This window comes from Chrysemys picta, chromosome 9 (genome assembly GCF_011386835.1).
Source record: "Chrysemys picta bellii isolate R12L10 chromosome 9, ASM1138683v2, whole genome shotgun sequence".
In the NCBI taxonomy this organism is placed as follows: domain Eukaryota; kingdom Metazoa; phylum Chordata; order Testudines; family Emydidae; genus Chrysemys; species Chrysemys picta.
In genome coordinates, this window is record NC_088799.1 from 86,351,121 (window position 1) to 86,370,136 (window position 19,016).

At 43.8% G+C, this 19,016-nt stretch overlaps 1 protein-coding gene across 4 annotated transcripts in view; it reads left to right on the forward strand.

Moving 5' to 3' along the window:
* CAPN6 (calpain 6) overlaps positions 1-18,803 on the forward strand; it is a 77,203-nt gene extending 58,400 nt beyond the window's left edge. For 3 of the 4 annotated variants that reach the window (XM_008170039.4, XM_042851053.2, XM_008170038.4), the window contains exons 9-13: positions 634-756; positions 2,425-2,627; positions 4,134-4,255; positions 13,132-13,268; positions 15,040-18,803. In XM_008170039.4, coding sequence (XP_008168261.2) covers positions 634-756; positions 2,425-2,627; positions 4,134-4,255; positions 13,132-13,268; positions 15,040-15,222 — 768 coding nt within the window. In that variant the 3' untranslated portion in view covers positions 15,223-18,803. The remainder of the gene's footprint in view (positions 1-633; positions 757-2,424; positions 2,628-4,133; positions 4,256-13,131; positions 13,269-15,039) is intronic. The other variant, XM_065556611.1, reaches the window with a different exon arrangement.
* Positions 18,804-19,016: the final 213 nt, after the last annotated feature.

A 19,016-nucleotide genomic window follows, 5' to 3' on the forward strand; every position in this document is an offset into this window, starting at 1 on the left:
TAAAATATCTCTTAGTTAAAAATGCAAACCACCCTCTCAATCAATTTCTCTGAGTCTTCCAAATATTTCCAGCAAAACCAGGACAGACCAAAACGGACATTTCTGACGTAACTGGGGATCTGGGGGTGTGGAACAAAGAACCCTTTTCATGCTTTCGTTATACATCAGATACAACCCATTTGTCATTTTCATGTCACTGATAAGGAAAATATCTGGAGTAAACAGGCCCTACTTGGAGATCCATGTAGAAAAAAAGCAAATGCACAGTCCGGAGTTTGTTGTTTAACTTTATCTCCTTACCCCTTTATATTTTTTATGATTTTTTTTTTTTTACTATTGTTTTCGGAGCACATCTGCTGTCATGCCACTTCAATAGCTACTTGGAGACATTCTCTTTTAGCATGCACTGAATGAATCACTGCCTTTAATATCTCTGATACTATTAGTTTCAAAATCCCTACAATTGTAACTAATTTCCAGATACAACTTGTCGGGAATTGATCCTGGATGCAGAACCATCATTCCAGGGACAAACCCATTTCTGGGTACCTTTGCAGTATGCTCTTGTGTACAGTATCCCAGAGATGATGTCCTTAACAGCTGGTTCTCTGTTCTGTGTCTCCCCCTTGCTAGTATGTCTTCGATGTCAAGAAGGCTGAGGACAAAGTGCTGATTTCACTACAGCAAGAGGATCAGCGCATTTACAAGAAAGATGGGAAAGGGGACAACTTCCCTATTGGCTTTGAAATCTTCAAGGTAGGCCACCATCTTCATTTGGGTTCAGAACTGATCTGACTTCAGGAAGCCTGCACCTGACTGCAGCTTCATCTCAGCAATGGGTGTTTGGCAGGTAAATGTATAGTTCACACAGGATGGGTTCTAACTGCCCCTGAGATCTCTCAACATGATTCTTGCACAGTTACTGCAAATACATAAACAGATACCATGGCCGTCACTGGGACCCTTCAGTTTCAAAGCTTAAACCCCTGCCTCTTGAGCTAAAGGAGTAGCAGGATATGGCAAGCCACATGTGGCAGACATGATTGTGTCCACTCAACCTCCTCCTGACAGCCTCTACTATTGCACTTATAATGGTTGTATAAAACAGTTCACACAACACTAGAGTTGATGGGGGAAAGGGGAAATTGCAGAACATTTTGAAGTATCTTTCATTCCTCAGATTTTGAAATGAAACAATTCTTTTAGTTTGTTACAAAAAAAGTATCTAGAATGTTCATGTTTGAAATGTGAAGGGTTTTTTTGGGGGGGGGTGGCTGGTTTTCTCATTTCCCCCCTTGTTTTTCATTTTACCAATCAATGCAACAGAATGAACAGTGTCCAAACCTTTGTCTCTTTTCCCCCTGTTTCCTATGGCCACATTGAAAAGTTACAAAAGCTGAGGACATTTTCAAAAGTTGCAAAGTAGCAAGAAGAAAAATGGGGGAAATAAAAAGCAAACTCTGGACATCATTCATTCTCACTTTCAGGCCACAAGGGACCAGCGTGATCATCTAGTCTGACATTGCAGGCCACAGAACCTCACCCACCCACTCCTCTTATAGATCCCTTACCTCTGCCAGAGTTACTGAGAATCAACCATTTACACTAGTTCAATCCTGAAAGTGACCCAGGCCCCATGTTCCAGAGGAAGATGAAAATCCCCCTCAGTGACCTGAGAGGAAATTCCTTCCATACCCCAAATGTGGGGATCAGTAAGACCCTGAGCATGTGGGCAAGACCCAGCAGCCAGATACCTGGGACAGAATTCTCTGTAGTAACTCAGCGCCCTCCCCATCTAATGTCCCATCACTGGCCGCTGGAGACATTTGCTACTAACAGTCACAGTTTGGCTACATGCCATTGTAGGCAGTCACATCATACCATTTCCTCCATAAACTTAACAAGCTCAGTCTAAAAGCCAGTTAGCTTTTTTGCCCTTACTGCTCCCCTTGGAAGGCTGTTCCAGTAAGGGGCAAAACAGAAAAAGAAAAAAAAAAAGGGTGGGGAGAGAGAAAAGGGGAGAGAAACAGGAAAAATGAAAACATTGAAAAACATCAATTTTTCATTTCCAATTCTGTCAAAAAATGAAAAATTTCCAAAGAAATTCAATTATTTTATTTAGAAAAAAAGGGCAGTTTTTCATTTTAAAAGATCATTAAAAAATTCCAACTATCTGTACGTAACACTAATATCTTCTTTTAAATGTTGTGTGACATTAGGTTGCTATGAAGTTTGCAAGAAGCTTTCATTAGAGATTGCAATGGTTATGTAGGGCTGGCTAGGGAACCCAGCGTTTGATTTTCCTGCTCACATGACAGCACATCATTGTGTATGTATTCTGGAAACCAGAACCAAACAATGCAGCAAGAAAGACTGTGAGTGAGAAATAAACATGCCAGATCTTGTTCTGCTGTGTAACTGTAGGTGGAGCTTAACAGAGACTATCGGATACACAAGCTGCAAATACAAGAGCGAGTGGCAACCTCCATTTATGTCAATACACGCACTGTGTTCCTGAGGAAGCTCCTTGCACGGGGTCGCTATGTTCTTATCCCAACAACACACTATCCTGGCATTGTCACTGCATTTATCCTGAGGCTCTTTACAGATGTGCCATCAAAACTCAGGTACTTGCTACTTTACAACAGTATAAAGGTTATTCCCACTGACTCCAGTTCCCCTTTCACCGACGTGGTTAACCCTCCAAAGACCACTGGGTCACGGAAGGCGACTAGGTCACAAACCAGGCAGTTGGACGTGCCAATGGACATGCAAAATAGGATACTGAGTTGAGGTCCCCGTCAGAAGTCAGCCTTCAAAACCAATCTTAAGATATATACGTTTCAGAAAGCTCATAGAATTGGGACTGCATGGTGAGCAGCTGCAGTGAAAACTTCCCCCACAATGGTGGGGATCTGGAGGGGATCACCTGTAGGGATGATAAGATAATTGTCTCTCCATAGCCCATTCAATCTTTGACCTCTCTACTGTGACATTTTCAACATGAGTGCCCGTTTGTGCTGTTGGGGAAGACGTTATTTTGATCACCACACTCACATCACAGATGACAATAACTGCACAGATGACAATAACATCTTATAAATTGCTATGTTGGTGTGGATTTTAACCTGGGCAGCTACTGATGGAAAGCCCCCTGACACCATTACCACTCTCTTCAGCCATGCAATCTCCCAAACACATGCTTCCCTAATGTCAGCTAAACAGTGAACCTTTTCGTTTATTGGGTCTTATTCTTCTCTCTTTCACATGAGTGTAAAACTGTCAGGGGACTAGCCTGCAGCAGAACCAGTCTCCTGGCAACCTAATGAGTGCAGCTGGCCCTGATAGACGCTGTTTGATTGACTGAACCACCTGACTGGTTGAAGGAGTCAGCTGGCTTCTACTTCAGCTCAGTAGCAATAGCATTCTAGTGGCTGCTCAATGCATCCCTAGCCGGCAGCTGTGCTTGGTCCAGGCCTTGCCTCTGCTGCTCTCTAGTCTGGCTCCATCCCCAGCCTTTAACTGTTCCTTCTCCAGCTTCTTTCTGACTCCCAGCTCAGACCCTTGGTTCTGCCTTCTGACTGCAACTCCGGTTAACCCTTCCATTTAGGCTTTGGTTTCAGACTCTCTGATCTTCCACTACATATTCTGACTGCAACTCTGGTTAACCCTTTGGCTTAGGCTGGGACCCTGGGCTTTGCTCCTCAACCTGCACCACCTAGGTTTAGCTCTGATAGGCTAGATTCTTGCTCCAACCACTACACCAGACCACCCATGAGTGGGTCACTGACAAAATCTGGAGTAACACAGTTGAAACCAATGGACATATACAAGGTAAAACTGGTGTGAAAGAGATTAGGCCCATTATGTTTTTGCGTTGATATTAATATCGGTGACTTTTAGTATTTTTTTCCCCATGTGTAGTTGTCATATGACAGATTATGCCATTTTTATTTACTTAAATATAGGACATTCCTGTAACAGAAATCATTGATAATAAACAGGTGAAGAACTACAAGTCCGATGTTCCAGAAAGTTCAAAATTCCACTGAAGTTCACCATTTTGTTGCTTGACCTTCATCGCCGAAGATTTATAATCTATTTGAATTGATCTATTATTCTTGATCTTTCAGGGAGCTGAAGCTAGATAAGCCTAAATGGACATGCTGGAGCATTCTGTGTGGTTATCCTCGCATAGTCACCGAAATTAAAATTCACTCCGCAGAAGGTCTACAGAGGCAAGACAGATCAGGTGGTAAGTGCAAAAGAAGACTCTGCAGGAGTGGGAATTGCTTGCTATTTCCTCTGAGGCCAGGCTCATTTGAGAAGCAAATTGTTCACTTCATTAGAATAATTTATGACTTTTAAGCCTTGGCTGTTTGTGTCTGGAGAGGCAGGGAGTATCATTTATGGAACACTGCGATATCAGAGCAGGCTTTTGAAAGGAGAGCTGGGGTTAAGGAAGCATCAAAAAGCGACTAGAGCTATGAGTTAAATATGCTGGCCCAGATGGTGAATAATGGGCAGTCACTTTTGATGAGACTGTAGTGGGGATTATTCAGACATTCACAGCAATCATTTCCTCTTTGGGTGTTACTTATTGTCAAAATTGAAAATTGCCAGTGAGTCAGCTGGATGGAACTCCCCGTAATGAGGTCCATTATGCTATATACATCTAACCACATTTCATCCAAGGACTTAAAAGTACTTTACACTTCATAGATTCATAGAGTTGAAGGCCAGGAGGGACCATTAGATCATTTAGTTTGACCTCCTGTTCATAGGCCATTTCACCCATTTACCCTGCAGTGAGTTCAGTAACTTGTGTTTGACTAAAGCATAACTTGTATTTGGCTAAAGTATATCTTCCAGAAGAGCATCCAGTCTTGATTTGAAGAGAGGGAGAATCCACCATTTCCTTGGTAGCTTGTTCCAGTGATTACTCACCCTCACTTATTTGCAATCTGAATTTGTCTGGCTTCAGTTTCCAACCATTGGTTCTTGTTATGCCTTTCCCTGCTAGATTAGAGCCCTTTAGTACCCGGTATTTTCTCCCCATGGAGGTAACTACACACAGTAATTAAGTCACCTCTCAATCTCTTTTTGATAAACTAAACAGATTGAGTCTCTCATTGTAAGGCACTTTCTCCAGCCCTCAAATCATTTTTGCAGTTCTTTTCTGCACCGTCGATTTTTTTAATATCCATGTGCACACCAGAACTCTATACAGTATTCCAGTATCTGTCTTGCCAACTTAACTTAATCACTGTGAGGTAATTACTGTTCTATTACAACTGTTTGGGGCTTGGTAAATCGAGCAGAGAGGTTAAGTGACTTATGACTTGTACAGCACCAGTTATGTGTCAGTGTTTATCAAAGAGAAAAGCTGTCTTGAAACGGAGAGGCCAGAACCTCTTTCTGGTGCCGGCCACTGACAGCTAATTAAGACTTGCCTCATCACTGTCCTTTGCTCTCTGTCTTTTACATCCTCCCTCTGTCTGCCACAGTTACATTATGACCAAAGGGATAGACGTGGGCAGAGACAACTGGCAGAGAGTAGTTGGTTAAGAGAAAGCAAGAGAGGGAACAAAGACAGTCTGGGTGAACCTGGAACAAGAAACAAGTAAGACTGCCGAAACAACGGCTGCCCTGATGTGTTTGCTACAGAGAAAGTTTCAGATCTGGTTGGCTTGAAATCTGGAGCTGAGTTGCTGTAACTCCTTATAATGGAGAATTAATTATAGTGAGACCTGTGGATGAACTTCTTAAGAAACAGTTGCTAAGAATCTCCAAACTGTTGGATAGAATGCTGCTCCAGTTCCCGAATAGCAACCAATATCAGTATTCCTCTGAGTGGCTGACTGCAGTCTTCGTTGTACAGGTCATTTTTGCTAACTGCAGTTGTCTTTTCAGGGGATAGGAAGGAGGGGATGGAGGAAATTGCTTCAGTTCATTTTTCTTGGCAGTTTTCTTTCAGGGCTGCAATCCTGTTTTATGTGATTAGACTTTAGATGTGCAAGTAATGTGGCTCCACGTTCTTGGAGAGACCAGATGGATGGACGAGAACAAAGGGAGAAAGACCAGCAGGGGTTTCAAGAGAGGCCGGGCATTCTTGCTCTTCCCCTCAAAAATGACACTTCAGTTTTTAGACTTTTTTTCTTACCCCTTTAAAATTCCACAAGCATTTTCCTACCACATTCCCTGTAGGAAAAGAGTCAGGAGAGAGAATTGGGTTCTATCACTTCACAATCCCTAGCACTCTTGCAGTGCTGACAAGATCACTAAAACAAACTTCCACTGCTGCCAAAAAGTTGGCTTTAGCTCAGGAAGTGAAATGGGATTTGTCAAGCTGTGATAGTGTCTATAACTTACAACGGGGACTTGCAACCAGTGATTAATAGAAATGCCTAAAAGATGGTTTCAAATACCTTCAGAGCCAGATTCTGCCATCCTTACATCCAGCAGTAGCTGTGACACTGTCCATAGCTGATGCCCCGGCCTAGTATTGCTGATGTGCTTTCAGGAGCTGTGCTAAGACGCTTGTTTGATACAGTATTACACTGGGACCAGCTCCCATTCACCTCAAAGCACCGGGAAAGGACTGTGTGGGTCTCAGTGAGAGCTTTCCCATTGGAGGCGTGCAATGTGGGCAGGGCCAGCTCCAGTGTTTTTGCCGCCCCAAGCGCTGGGGGTGGGGGGAGAGAGTGCGATTGGCAGCACTTCGGCGGCAGCTGTACCGCCGCCGCTTCAGTCTTCAGCGGCAATTCGGCGGCAGGTCTTTCCCTCCGAGAGGGACCCGCTGCCGAATTGCCGCCGAAGACCCGGACATGCTGCCCCTTTCCATTGGCCGCCCCAAGCACCTGCTTGCTGCGCTGGTGCCCGGAGCCGGCCTTGCATGTGGGATTCCAAGTCCCTTGCGCAAGTATCAAAATACCAGCCTTACCCAATGGCCCCTGAGTGCTCCTAGGTCAAAACCCACTTAAAAGCAATGACCCACTCCAGCTCCTGTCTAATCAAAACAGCAGAGCATGGAAGGAGTCTGGCAGCAAATCCAGTCAGGACTGACGAGTGAGGGTTTTCCCTCATGTTAGGTACATTCAGTATGTTTGCTTGGAAGGAAAATAAGTGGAACATGAAGCGGTGCTCAGAGAAAGCCTGTTGTGCCCAAAGCACTAGACATATTGTCTAAGGTTAATTCAGTCTTACATAGCGATTACCTTCCTGGTGGCAAGCTCATTGAGACCTTGCCTTATAAGACGAGCCTCTTGATTGCTTTTACCCCATCGCATTTTGTGTGTGTAAATGTTTTCTGATTCTGGATGTGAGCTCCTCATTCCTTCCACATCCTTCCACTCTGCTTTGCAGAGTTCCTGCTTCTAAACCTAACTTCCTCCTTCCTTGCCCTTAGCTTCCATCGTCCATCAGCTACGCTGTCTGTTGTGGGACTAAAAACACCAACTGCCAGGATCAGTTCTGTATAAGGCATCTCTCCCGTCCCTTGTGGTAGAGAAGAGACAGGACTTGGTGGTAATTAATATAATTGGGATTTTTTTTTTTTTGAGCCTTCTGGACACAGACAGGATCCTGTAGTTCTTTCCAGCTCACTGAATTGCTAACTCGGTCTCTGCTGTAATGTTATCACATCGGATATCTGTAAATTGTGACCTGGGATAAGCAGTCAAGTAAGGGACTGGTTACCACACAATAGTATCCTATACAGAAGGGCCTGAACTGGAATGTCTGATTTGAATAGCCTTGAATCTGGTGGAAGTTTAGCTTTGGATACACAATTCACCACCTAAAGCCTATCTGTAATATCTGAGAGAGCCATACTGTGGACGTATTTCTGACCAAACTACTCAAAAATTGGAGCCGAAGGGACCTCTGTCCATGGCAAATACACACTGCAGCATGGCTCTTGTTCTGGTTATTGTGACAATGTTGCTTCCTGCCACCGGAACATTGGTTGGTTGGTTGGTTGGTTTGTTTGTTTTTAAAATACTTGCTCTGAAGGCTCCACTTGCTACTACTGTAGATCTGTCCTGGCCAATTAATTGATTGTTTGCTGTTGACAAGGTTAAGCGATGAGTCTGGCTGCTCAGATGTCAGAGACACATTAGCATATTTTCCGCTTCTCTTGGAAGTATCCAGTTATGAGTGAATTCATTCTGAGATTTAGCCAATTACCATTAAGCCAATTATGGCGGCAGACTTGCAAGGGGATGAAGAAGGGATGTTTGCTTTGGCTTTTCTTTCTTCATTCCAAGTCTATTTAAAATCATCCCAGCTATTGTCTGTTATGGTCTTTTCATCACAGCTAATCTCTAAGACCAAATAGCCCTCTACCAAGTTTTCTAAAATGTTGCCTCTGAAGCTTCGTGTCGGATTCCCATGTTTAATTCTTTCACTTTGTTTTAACTGCTCCCTCTCTTTCCAAAATGGCTATTTGATAAGCAGGAAAAGTGAGGGTGCAGGAAATACCTTGTAAACATCCTGTGAGGGGGAAGAGAAAACATTTTTGAGTGCTGTACTCGGAGCCAGCTCGAAAACGTGGTGTTCCTGCCCAATTTCTAATACCGCTATAAGCACTCTCCTCTATTATTTATTTTGCAGTAGTGTCTAGCCCTCACGGTTATAGAGGTGCAAGGTGCTGTACAAACACAGAACAAAACAATGGTCCCTGCTGCAAACCGCTCACAATCCAAGTAACTGTAATCTTCAGGACATTTCATTGGTTTAATAACAAAGTGCCATGTCTCGATGTCTTTGGTCAGTTTTTATTCAGTCACGGGGGGGTTTGCTGAATAAGGACTGAGTACAGACTGACTAACGACCTCAAGATCTGAACTGAAGAACACGTTTTCCATATAATCTTGAAAGCTTTGCCTTGGACAATAGCAACTTATGGTGAATGTTCTTGTCTAGAGTTGGTTATCCATAAAGCAATGGGCTGCCTGCACCGTCAGGCTAACTCTGATCAGATCTCGTTGTCGCTTAGTAAAGCTGTCATCTAGATCACTACTTTTCTTGGGGCTACATTCTTATTAGCTTTTGCCGCTTACTCATGATTTTGGCTTTGTTTTTGTCCCTGTGTTATCCTTTCCTTAAATTGCCAGGTCCCCTCTGTCTCACAGCCATGGGACTGTGATAGAGCTACTGTCCTGGTGTGACCTTGAAAACTGAACTGCCAGACTAGCGGGCCTGGTTCTTTACCACCTGGCGCCTGTGTAGTTACTGATTCCTGTATAACGTGGGTATGAAATGCCGCCGTTCTGATGCAGTTACACCTCACTTTGCACAGGGGTAAACATACAAATAGCTGGGCAATAGCAAATCAGGCCCTTTAAAACCACTGAGAAAATATCTTTGTCTTGTCTCAGATCTTCAGGCATCACATCTCTTTTGAGCCACGTTTCTTCTAAAGATTGTACCATTTTTCTTACAGCAACTGAAAGTTCAGCATTCCAGCCAGAAATGCATCCTTCCTTGACACTTTTCACCTTTCTTTCTTTCTTTTTGTAACTCCTGAGTAGGTTTAATTAGTTTATTAAAATGTTAGCCTTTCTATTTCTTTTGATCAATTAAATCATCTGGGTTAACAGCGCTCTGCTGCAATACAGATATGCCCGTTAACTATTAGAATTCTGTGTTTTCTCCTTTCTGTCGCTTCTCTGGGCCTGTTGCTTGCCTGATTGCTATTAAGAATCTGCTCTAGCATTTTGCTTTGCTATTTGCCTAAGGCCACAGTAGTTGACACCATTTTGTGAAAAGACCCCATTTTATTCAGAACAGTTTTCAAAATGTCTTTGACTAGGGGTGGGCTCTCATGTTAATTGTGACAGACTGTAAGCATGTGCCCCAAAGGCTAAATCAACACACTCAGTGACACAGAAATAATTGTCTATCAAAAAAACCAATACATTGCTACCTGCTGCAGTAATCTAAGTGCTATGTGTTGTCAGGGCAACAGTCCTATTCTATGGATAGCCAGAGTACAGAATATGGGCAAGTCTGTTCCTTTCTCTTAAATATCAATGGTTCTTGCTCTTTCAGAAGTACTGTACTTAGCTGTTATTTTGTTTGTTTGTGTGAGATGTTGGTGTCTGTCCTTGTGACCAAGTAGATACACTTGAAAGAAATGATATGTAATATCCATCATTAAGGAACTACAGTCACTTTAAATTTAGTGGCTACAAGAAAGTTACACTTTTACATCTGGCTCTTTGTCCAAAGACCGCAAACAACCTCTTTTAGAGCAGAGAACTGTCAACATGCAAATGGATGTTATTCCAATTGAGATATCATCTGGTGATGAAGTTCCGTTGCATGTTGAAAAAATATATCTACATTAATATATATTTAATATAAAAGTAGAAACAAAATGAATTGAAACAATGATGTCTAAATGAAATGTTTTTACCTTATCAAAACCAAATGTTTTGAAATTATTAAAATAAAATGAGAATCTAAATGATTTGTTTAGACACTTCCTTGTAGACAATTGTGTCAAAAATGGACATGTTCCTGTGAAACGTTTGTTTGACAAAACTGCATTTTCTGACGGGAAACTGTTCTGTAGAAAAATACTTGACCAGCTCTGGTCCTAATACCAAAGAAGGGGTAGGTCAGCTCTTTCCAACTTGGATGTTTAACATTAGGCATTTAACTTTGTGTGTAGGGACCTACATGAAAATGATTTTGGGGGTTTTGAGGGCTGGTTTTCATTGCCTTTGGTGGGAATTAGCACCTCTTGACCATCTATTTTGGAGCTTTCATATGGAGTTTGATGGCTACTTTTATACACATAAATGTTGTGCCTTAATATCTAGAGAGGTGCCGAGGGGCCTCACACTTTTACTTTAAAAATGGTCTGGTGTGTAAGCCAGGAGTAAGATAGAGAGGGGGAGTTTGTTAAACAAACCATGGTGCAGGGAAGAGGGAGGAAGCGAAAGGTGAAGGCAGTATGGTCTAGTGGCTAGAGCTCTGGACTGGGACTAAGGGGCCTGGATTCTATCCACTGCTCTGCATTGGTGTCACTGGGTGAGTTGCTTCCCCCCTCTGCATCTCATTTCCCTATTGCTAAAGTGGAGTTAATGAGAATGACCTCCTTTGTAAAGCACTTTGAGATCTACTATCAGCACTATATAAGAGCTAGGGGGTATTGTTAAGAGATCAAGCATTGGATTTTGGAAACACAAATGACCTTTAATAATGTGAGAATTGTACTTGCTTGTTTTAATGCATTTCTAACTACAAGGCTGTATCCCCTCTCGCGAGGCTGCTACCCAGACCTCAGATTAGCCCTGATCTTATGTAGCTTACCTTTGATTTACTTTGAGTTTCCCTAGGATTTCTCATGATAACTGGGCTGTTACGTTCATTTTGCAGTTACTGTGTTAACCAAATATCAGGGGGTAGCCGTGTTAGTCTGTATCTACAAAAACAACAAGGAGTCTGGTGACACCTTAAAGACTAACAGATTTATTTGAGCATAAGCTTTCGTGGGTAAAAACCTCACTTCTTCAGATGCATTTTGTGTTAACCAAAGTGGGATTAAAAATGATCTGATCTCTGGCAAAAGGCAAAGGGGGAGGGACTTTTCCTGGGCATTCAGAGATATGGGGCAGGCGGATTCTTCTTCCTAAAATGTGCTGCCAGGATGCTAGTTGAAGAGAAGCATGACCATGGCAAACAGCTTCCAGCTGCAGGGAATGCACGGCTTTCTTTGTATGCAACCTGTGCCTGTCTCCTAACAGATTAGGGCAGGGCAGGGATGGCGACAGCAGCATTAATTTTCCCTCCTCCTACATCCACTTTGCACCAATTCCTCTGACCCAGTCTCCCACACTGAGCAGAGAGCGGTTAGTCACCGCACATGGCTGTGATGAGACTCATTGCTTAAGGAATTCTTTTTGTCAGCTTGTCTATCAAAGCATCAGTCCTGCCTTTTAAATACAGGCTGTCCTTTGAGACAGGCCTACTGTTAGTTGTGAGCGTAAAAAATCATCAGCCAGTTATTCCTGTCACTTTGGAAGGTGTAAAATAACCCCAGCTTCTGTTTTTTCTCCTCGCTGTGTATTTGTTATGTATTGTTCAATTTAGAAGGACCCCAAAACTCTACCACTTCCCCTCTTTGTCTTCTGCATTGACCCGGGGGTGGAGGGGCAGTGGTGATGGTGGATATGTGGGTATAATGTTATACCCATAGTATTCGAGCTAGGGTCAAAAATGGATACCACTCTTTTATAAAAGACCAGCTGAACAGAAAGGCTGGGCTCGTACTTGGACAAGAGATAAAGGTCAAGCTGGCTTGGCCTCTCTATGGGAACTCAGACTGCCAATGCTCTTATGACTCCTTCACATGCCCCTGATTATTAAGGATGGTCCATATACTAGAATAACCAACTCTGACCTTCCCCTCAGCCCTTTTGAGCACACCTTTGTTATGCTTTGGGAAGCGTTAGGTAACTTTTCCTCCTCCTGCTTTTCATCTTCATGCCCCTCCTTCCGCCAAGGGGCTAACTGCTGTCACTCACTGTACAGTTGTCATACTACTGGCCTGGTAATGGCTATGCAAATTATGTTATAATGGAAGTATGGGAGTGACTATGCTGATAGCTTGTAACCTGTGCCCACCATGAATTAGCTGTTACCACTGGCCAGACTCAGATCGAGCCGTGTACTCATCCAGTTAGGAAAAGTACTGCACCGTTCCTCCACCCATCTTACCCTGCTATACAACATTCCTGGGTGCTATTTACAGAGATTAATTGAGTGATGCACAATTTCTTAGCTGTTGCCTCTTCCAGACATTCCTAACTGTTTTCTTAAAGGAGACAGTGTCCAAGAGCTAAAGAGCTAGAGGGATCCAGCCTTTGCAGCGGAGCACAGGGAAGCTAAATGACTCTCTCACTATCATACGGTGAGCCAGGGGCAGGATCAGGAATTTGCAAACCTCTGCTCTCTTGCCCTCTCCTGACTCCAAGCCAGCCACCTGTTCCCGGTCCTATAATGATGCCTCCCATGAGTAGTTGGCACTTGTTCCTCTGACTCTCTCTGGTGTTTCTGACGTGGAATCAGTTTCTCAGCTAGTCCAGTGGGATTAATAAAGACTCTGCTGACGTGTTTCAGGAGCAGATCCCTACCTGATTATCAAGTGTGAGAATCAAAACGTTCGCTCTGCTGTCCAGCAAGACACCGTCAGTGCCATTTTTGACACGCAAGCACTTTTCTACAGAAAGAACGTCAAGCGTCCCATAATTGTCCAGGTAAGGAAGGAAATCCCAGCGCCTTGCAGCAAAGTACGTGCTCCCCCAGGCAGCCAGAGGAATGCTACCGCAGGGGAAACAGACAGGTCCATGTGCAGCTTATTCAGCAATGCAAAGCAGCAGTGGGGTTTAAACAAACGTGACATTGATGGGTTAAAGGTCTGACATATGTTAACTGCCCCTTCACAAGATCAATACCCAGAATTGGGGCTGCTGATGCAGAAGAATATGAGAATTACTGCTTCTCCTTAACGGCCCAATGGCTGGAGCAATTCAATTTATATTGATTCTCTTATATCCACCTCCCAAAATAGTAACCATTAATAATACCCAGGCATTACATAGCACTCTTCATTTGTAAACTGCAAAGCAGTTTACAAAGGTGGTTAAATGCCTTCATCCCTATTTTATAGCTGAGGGAACTGCGGCATAGAAAAATGAAGGGATTTGCCCAAAGTCACTCACTGAATTAATGGCACAGCCAAGAACAGAATCTCTTGACTCTCAGATGTGTGGTCTGTAGCAGCTAAACCACTAAGTAAAAGGAGTATCAGTACTTAGAGGAGGCTATGCGAGTGCAGTTATGGGAGCGTGCCCTCACTGAAATCTGTTACAATTGATAGTTGCCTCGTACCATAAGAATGTAAGAAAACTTGAAGTCTTTTCCTCCTCCTTGGTTGGTTCAGTGATTCTATAGGATTTTGAGAATAATCCATAATTCAAAACACTGCTGTTAGAAAGGAATGCCAGAGAGGGAAGCTAGCCTTGTAGTGCTGTAAGAGCAGTTTACAAACAGTGAACATTTCTGACTGTTCACTTCGCTATATCTAGAATTCCTCTGGCACAATTCTCCTCTGAGCTGAAAGGGATCTGCTCAGTCCACTATGAGCAAAAGGAGGCTGAGAAAGCAGGTATCTCTCAGCCCTCAGAATATAGTCAGGGTATGAATATAACTTAATAACACAGCTGATGGAAGGGGTCTCTGTTTCCCAATCAGGATAGGCAGGATTTATCCTGGGGAAAAGTCACTAACAGAATTATAAGCCTTCTGGGATCAGGCTAACATAACCCCCATCACCTCCATAACACTCTCACAAACTCCCACTTTTCCAGGTTGATTGAGGCAAAAATAGAGAAAAACATTCAGAATGACAGTGCTTCACAGGCCGAGCCAGATGCATGGCCCAGTGAAGACTGCCATGTGCCACTGTGGCAACACAAATCAGCCTTAAAAGCACTTGCATTGGCAATGGAGGATTCCCCCATATGGTGGTGTCAGAGCTGCCATAGAGGCGCCGTCTCCTCTGGCAGAGGAGGTGTGGCTAGGCCAAAGGAGATTGGCCAAGACTCCATGGCCGGAACAGCCCTTGTGGCCATAGGTAGCTGAGTAAAATGCAAGTGGCCTGGAGCCAGGACTGGGCTGTAGAGAAGAGACGACAAGCTGATTAGATGCAGGTCTTTATTGGTGATGAACTCAAACAGGCGTTTTCTTTTCCTTTTCTAGGGTACATATGAGGCCAAGCAAAATGCTGGGGGCTGTGTTTTCAAGTCTTTATTTTAATAGTGTATGTAAATGACTAGGCAAGTCAAGAACAGCCCTCAGGCGCTAGGTAATTAGCCAAATTTAGATCCCCCTCGTTCCCCACTCCTGCTCCAGGGGGTTAACGTGAGTACCCCTTATCCACCATGAATGACCCTTTTCAGTGGAGTGTGACAGGGAAGCACTGGCTGGGCTGCAGTTATTTCTGTTCCCTTGTAATTGTATGTCTAGGTCTGGAATAGCAACGTCTTGTGTGACCAGTTCCTTGGACAAGTGCTGCTGGCAGCACTCCCCGGTGACCCCAGAGAACCGCAGACTCTCCAGCTCCGGGGAAAAGGCAGCCGAGAAGCAGACAAAATGCCAGGTCACATCACCGTCAAGGTTGTTTCCAGTGACGACCTCATGGAGCTATGAATACCGGAGCCCCGCAGACCCAGACAAAGCTGTCGCCTCACAGCAAGAACGCTTGTCTGTGCTTTCAGTGTGAACGACTCGGGAGCAAAGGTTTCCAGAAAGCCCTCTCTTGCTCAGTCTGACCATGGGGTTGTGTGCGTGCCGGGGAGGGGTGACTTTTTTTTGTTTCTTTTTTTAACGGAAAAAATATATAATGCAGCAACTATGGCAGGAGATGGGCCGCTCTAAAACTCAGTGACAACACGCGCTACCAAACCGCCACCTCCCCATCCGTTCCAGCTGGGGGTGACATTGCAGTAGATTGAGGCGCACAATCCTACAGCGCAGTGTTTTTGTTGTTGTCTATTTCAGGGCGACAGGAGCAGCGCCAGGCAGGAAAGGTGCTAATGGCCATGGTGCACAGGTGGGGGGGATGGAGTGCAGGAGCTGGCCCCATGACTAAATCCATGCTCAGCCTTTGAAATATTTACCAGCACCCTGTCATTTGTGAGGGATTTGTCTGGGCTGCGGTTGGTTGAAATGAGTTACTTTTCATTTAATCTTACAATAATTTGTATTAACAGCACTATTATTACTACTAATCATACATTACTGTGCCTCAACTGAAACGTCATTGCTAGAACAATCAAAGCAGTCATTCAAAATGCATAAGAATGGGAACCTGGTGGAAGAAAAATCCCAATGTTAAAATGATAGACCCAAATCCTGCAGTCTTTACTCAGGCATTGTAGCCAATGGGAATTTTGCCTGCATAAGGGCTGCTGGATTAGATCCCATATTCCCTTTTCCCGAGCTAGCTGAACTCACAAGGTCACATTTCTGGCCACAGGAAGACACCTGGAAATTCAGCAGTGGCTTGGATCTAGTACAAACTCTTAGTAACAAGATCCTGTTTGCAGAGCAGCAGTGCTCTAATAAATGAGATGCTTTAAGAGAGGACTATCATTGTTATTAAACATGCAATTCACGTCACCCACACAATTGAGGATGTGCATGATGACAAATTGAATTGAGGAGGACACAATCCTCCCAGCTGCTGGGAGGGATATGAATGAAAGGGAAAGTCATTGGGGGGGTTGGATACTTGATTGCATTCCTCTGAGTTTTGAATACACTTAGCACTAGTAAATCCTTGTCAACCAAATATAACGCAGGGCAGGCACTGACTAAGTTTTCCCACAGAGTAAGCCAAGGCACATGCTTCCTTTCAACCTGTGCATACAGCACAATGGTGGGGTTCCCCAGAGCAGAATCAAGCCATATTGTCAAACTGTAGCAATTCCAGGTGTAGAATAATTTCACAATGAAATCCCAACCCTCAACCTTTGACTTCTTTTATTGCTCTTGCAAATTCTGAGCTTGAGCATGAAGCTCAAAGTTTCCTCTTTCAACCCTTCATTCAGACTGAGGTTGCATTTTCAGAAAATTTGAATTTTGCACTCCGCTGGAGGCTAAACCAGGCATTCTTGTGGAATTTAATCTCTTGCAAAATGGTCCAGAACAAAAGTACATGACTGTTGTTTTGCAAAACATTCTGAACATTTGTTCATGCGTTTCAGACCCACCTCTGCTGTGTGACAATGATTTCGCTGGTGTCCTGAAGTAGGCATGGAAACACACGAATGATACTGAGCCAGTTGGGAACCATCACTTTGGTTTTGTGTGTGAAATACTTGCATCCAGCTTAGGTCATAAATGTTGTGCCTAAACTGTTTCGCACGATGATTGCATGTGTCAGCTCAGCACTGCATGCCTGGATATTTCTATTGTCTGTAATTTGGTGTTTTTAACTTTGTTTTGAGTGCACGTCTAAAGTTAAACTTTCCCATATAGCTCAGGCCCTGATGAGCATCAGTGACAGGGAGCCACTGTGCAGACACTACACAGTTTCCTGACTCTGCATTAGGAACGGCTTATGTTGGGCCTGATTCTTCTCACCCGCTATCTTATACCATTGTAACTCTACTGGCTTCAATGGAGTTTACTCTTCATCTACGCTAGTGTAAGCAACAGGAGAATCAGGCCATCCTGTATACTATAATTAGGTAAGTACAGAAAGAGAGCAGAGGATCAACCATGCTGTCCTATCAGAATAGTCTCACCAGGTCAGTGGAGTACAGACAGCGTGTAGATGAAAGTCTCATTTTTTTTCTAGTTTGACTTGTAGAAGATAATGGTGCCCTCCCAGGATTCAATGCACTGGATCTCTTACAGCATTCAGTGCCACCAGTTTCCAGGCGCTGCTGCTTAAACCATGTTTTTCCCCTTTAGTTGCATCTGAGTGCACACATATTGTTGCTATGAATATATCCTCACTACTAGCACTGTCCTGTCTCCCCTACTGGGCAATAGAGGTGGTGGGGGTTAGCCATTTGATACCCATGTATGTGTCTTGCGGCTGAATCCCATTCAAAGCTTTGACAAATATGCCAAGCAGTCTTCACTCCCTCTTAAATATTGTGACCTCAAACTCCCAGCCCCTTGGAGAAAATGGGCCAGATTCTCAGTCTGCATAGCATCATTGGCTTCAGTGTAGATGCATTGATTGACATCAGCTGAAGGCCTGGCCTAATACAGCCCCCTACATTTTCTAAGACAAAATTGAACCTAGCATGACATTATTGTGCTCTCTAGTGTAGTTTATTGTGCTAGAAAGTATTGGGTGTAGCTTCACAGTTCCTTCCTCCTCGCCCGATTTCCCCTGGGATTTCCTGCTATACCACTAGAGGTTTCTCCCAGACCCCAGCTGGAGAACGGCTTATTCCAGGAAGCATGAGAACTGAATGTCCTTGTGACTTTACTTTCCTGGTGCAGCATCAACTGCTGTTCTTATTTCTGGGAAAGCGTTTGAAACTAAAGCTGGTTGCTCAGTAATAGGCTGTGGTAGTGAGTTCCCCAAGCTAACTACATATCATGTTAAGATATATTCCTTTTGTCTGTTTTAAATTTGCTTCTCTGTCATCACTCATCACCCTCTTGTTCTTGTGCTTATAAATACGAGTGCTTCCCACCTGGTAGTCTCGGGATCATTACATCTGTGTTCTTCTAACATATTTGCTTTTCCTCCTAACTCCTGGGGAAAATGCTGGTACGAAGCCTTTCCAACACAGCTGTTCCCTCCAATACTGATGCTTTGGCCGGTGACTTGCACCTGACCAAATCAAAGCTAGATTCTCAGAAGCAGCTTCCCTTAGCTTTTCTGCTCTCTAAAGAACCCAAGCCCACTGAAGTCAATGGAAAGAGACCCACTGACTTCAGTTGGTTTTGAAGCAGGTCCTAGGCCACTATGGGCCTAATTTTTCAGAGGTGCTGAGCAACTCCAGTGGGATCTGTGGAGGCCCAGCACCCCAAATTAGAGGCCACTCTTGAAAAAGCGAGTGTTTAAATGAGATCCGTGTGATCAAATGTACATATCACCATTCTGCCAAGTCCTCAGTGGGGATTATCCCGCCTGGAAGAAACGTTCAACTCTTGCACTGCTGTTTTTCATGCTCAAAGAGCATTTTGCAGAAATGGCACTTCAATGTCTTCGAAAAAAACAGTCACAGGCTGTAAAATAAACATTTTTATCTGTATTGGTACTATGTTCTCAGTGTCATTCTAAAGGCAACCTTCATCGTGCCTTATGGTAAACTGGACTTCGGAAAGGACATGTTTTCCACACTTGACTTTGTCCATTATGGGAACATTTGCCCCAATCCCTGATGCTGTCACCCCAGAGGGCTCTCTGTCTTCTAGGAAAGACAATTGCCTTAGCAGCCTAGCTAGCAAATATCCACTAGAGATGATACAAC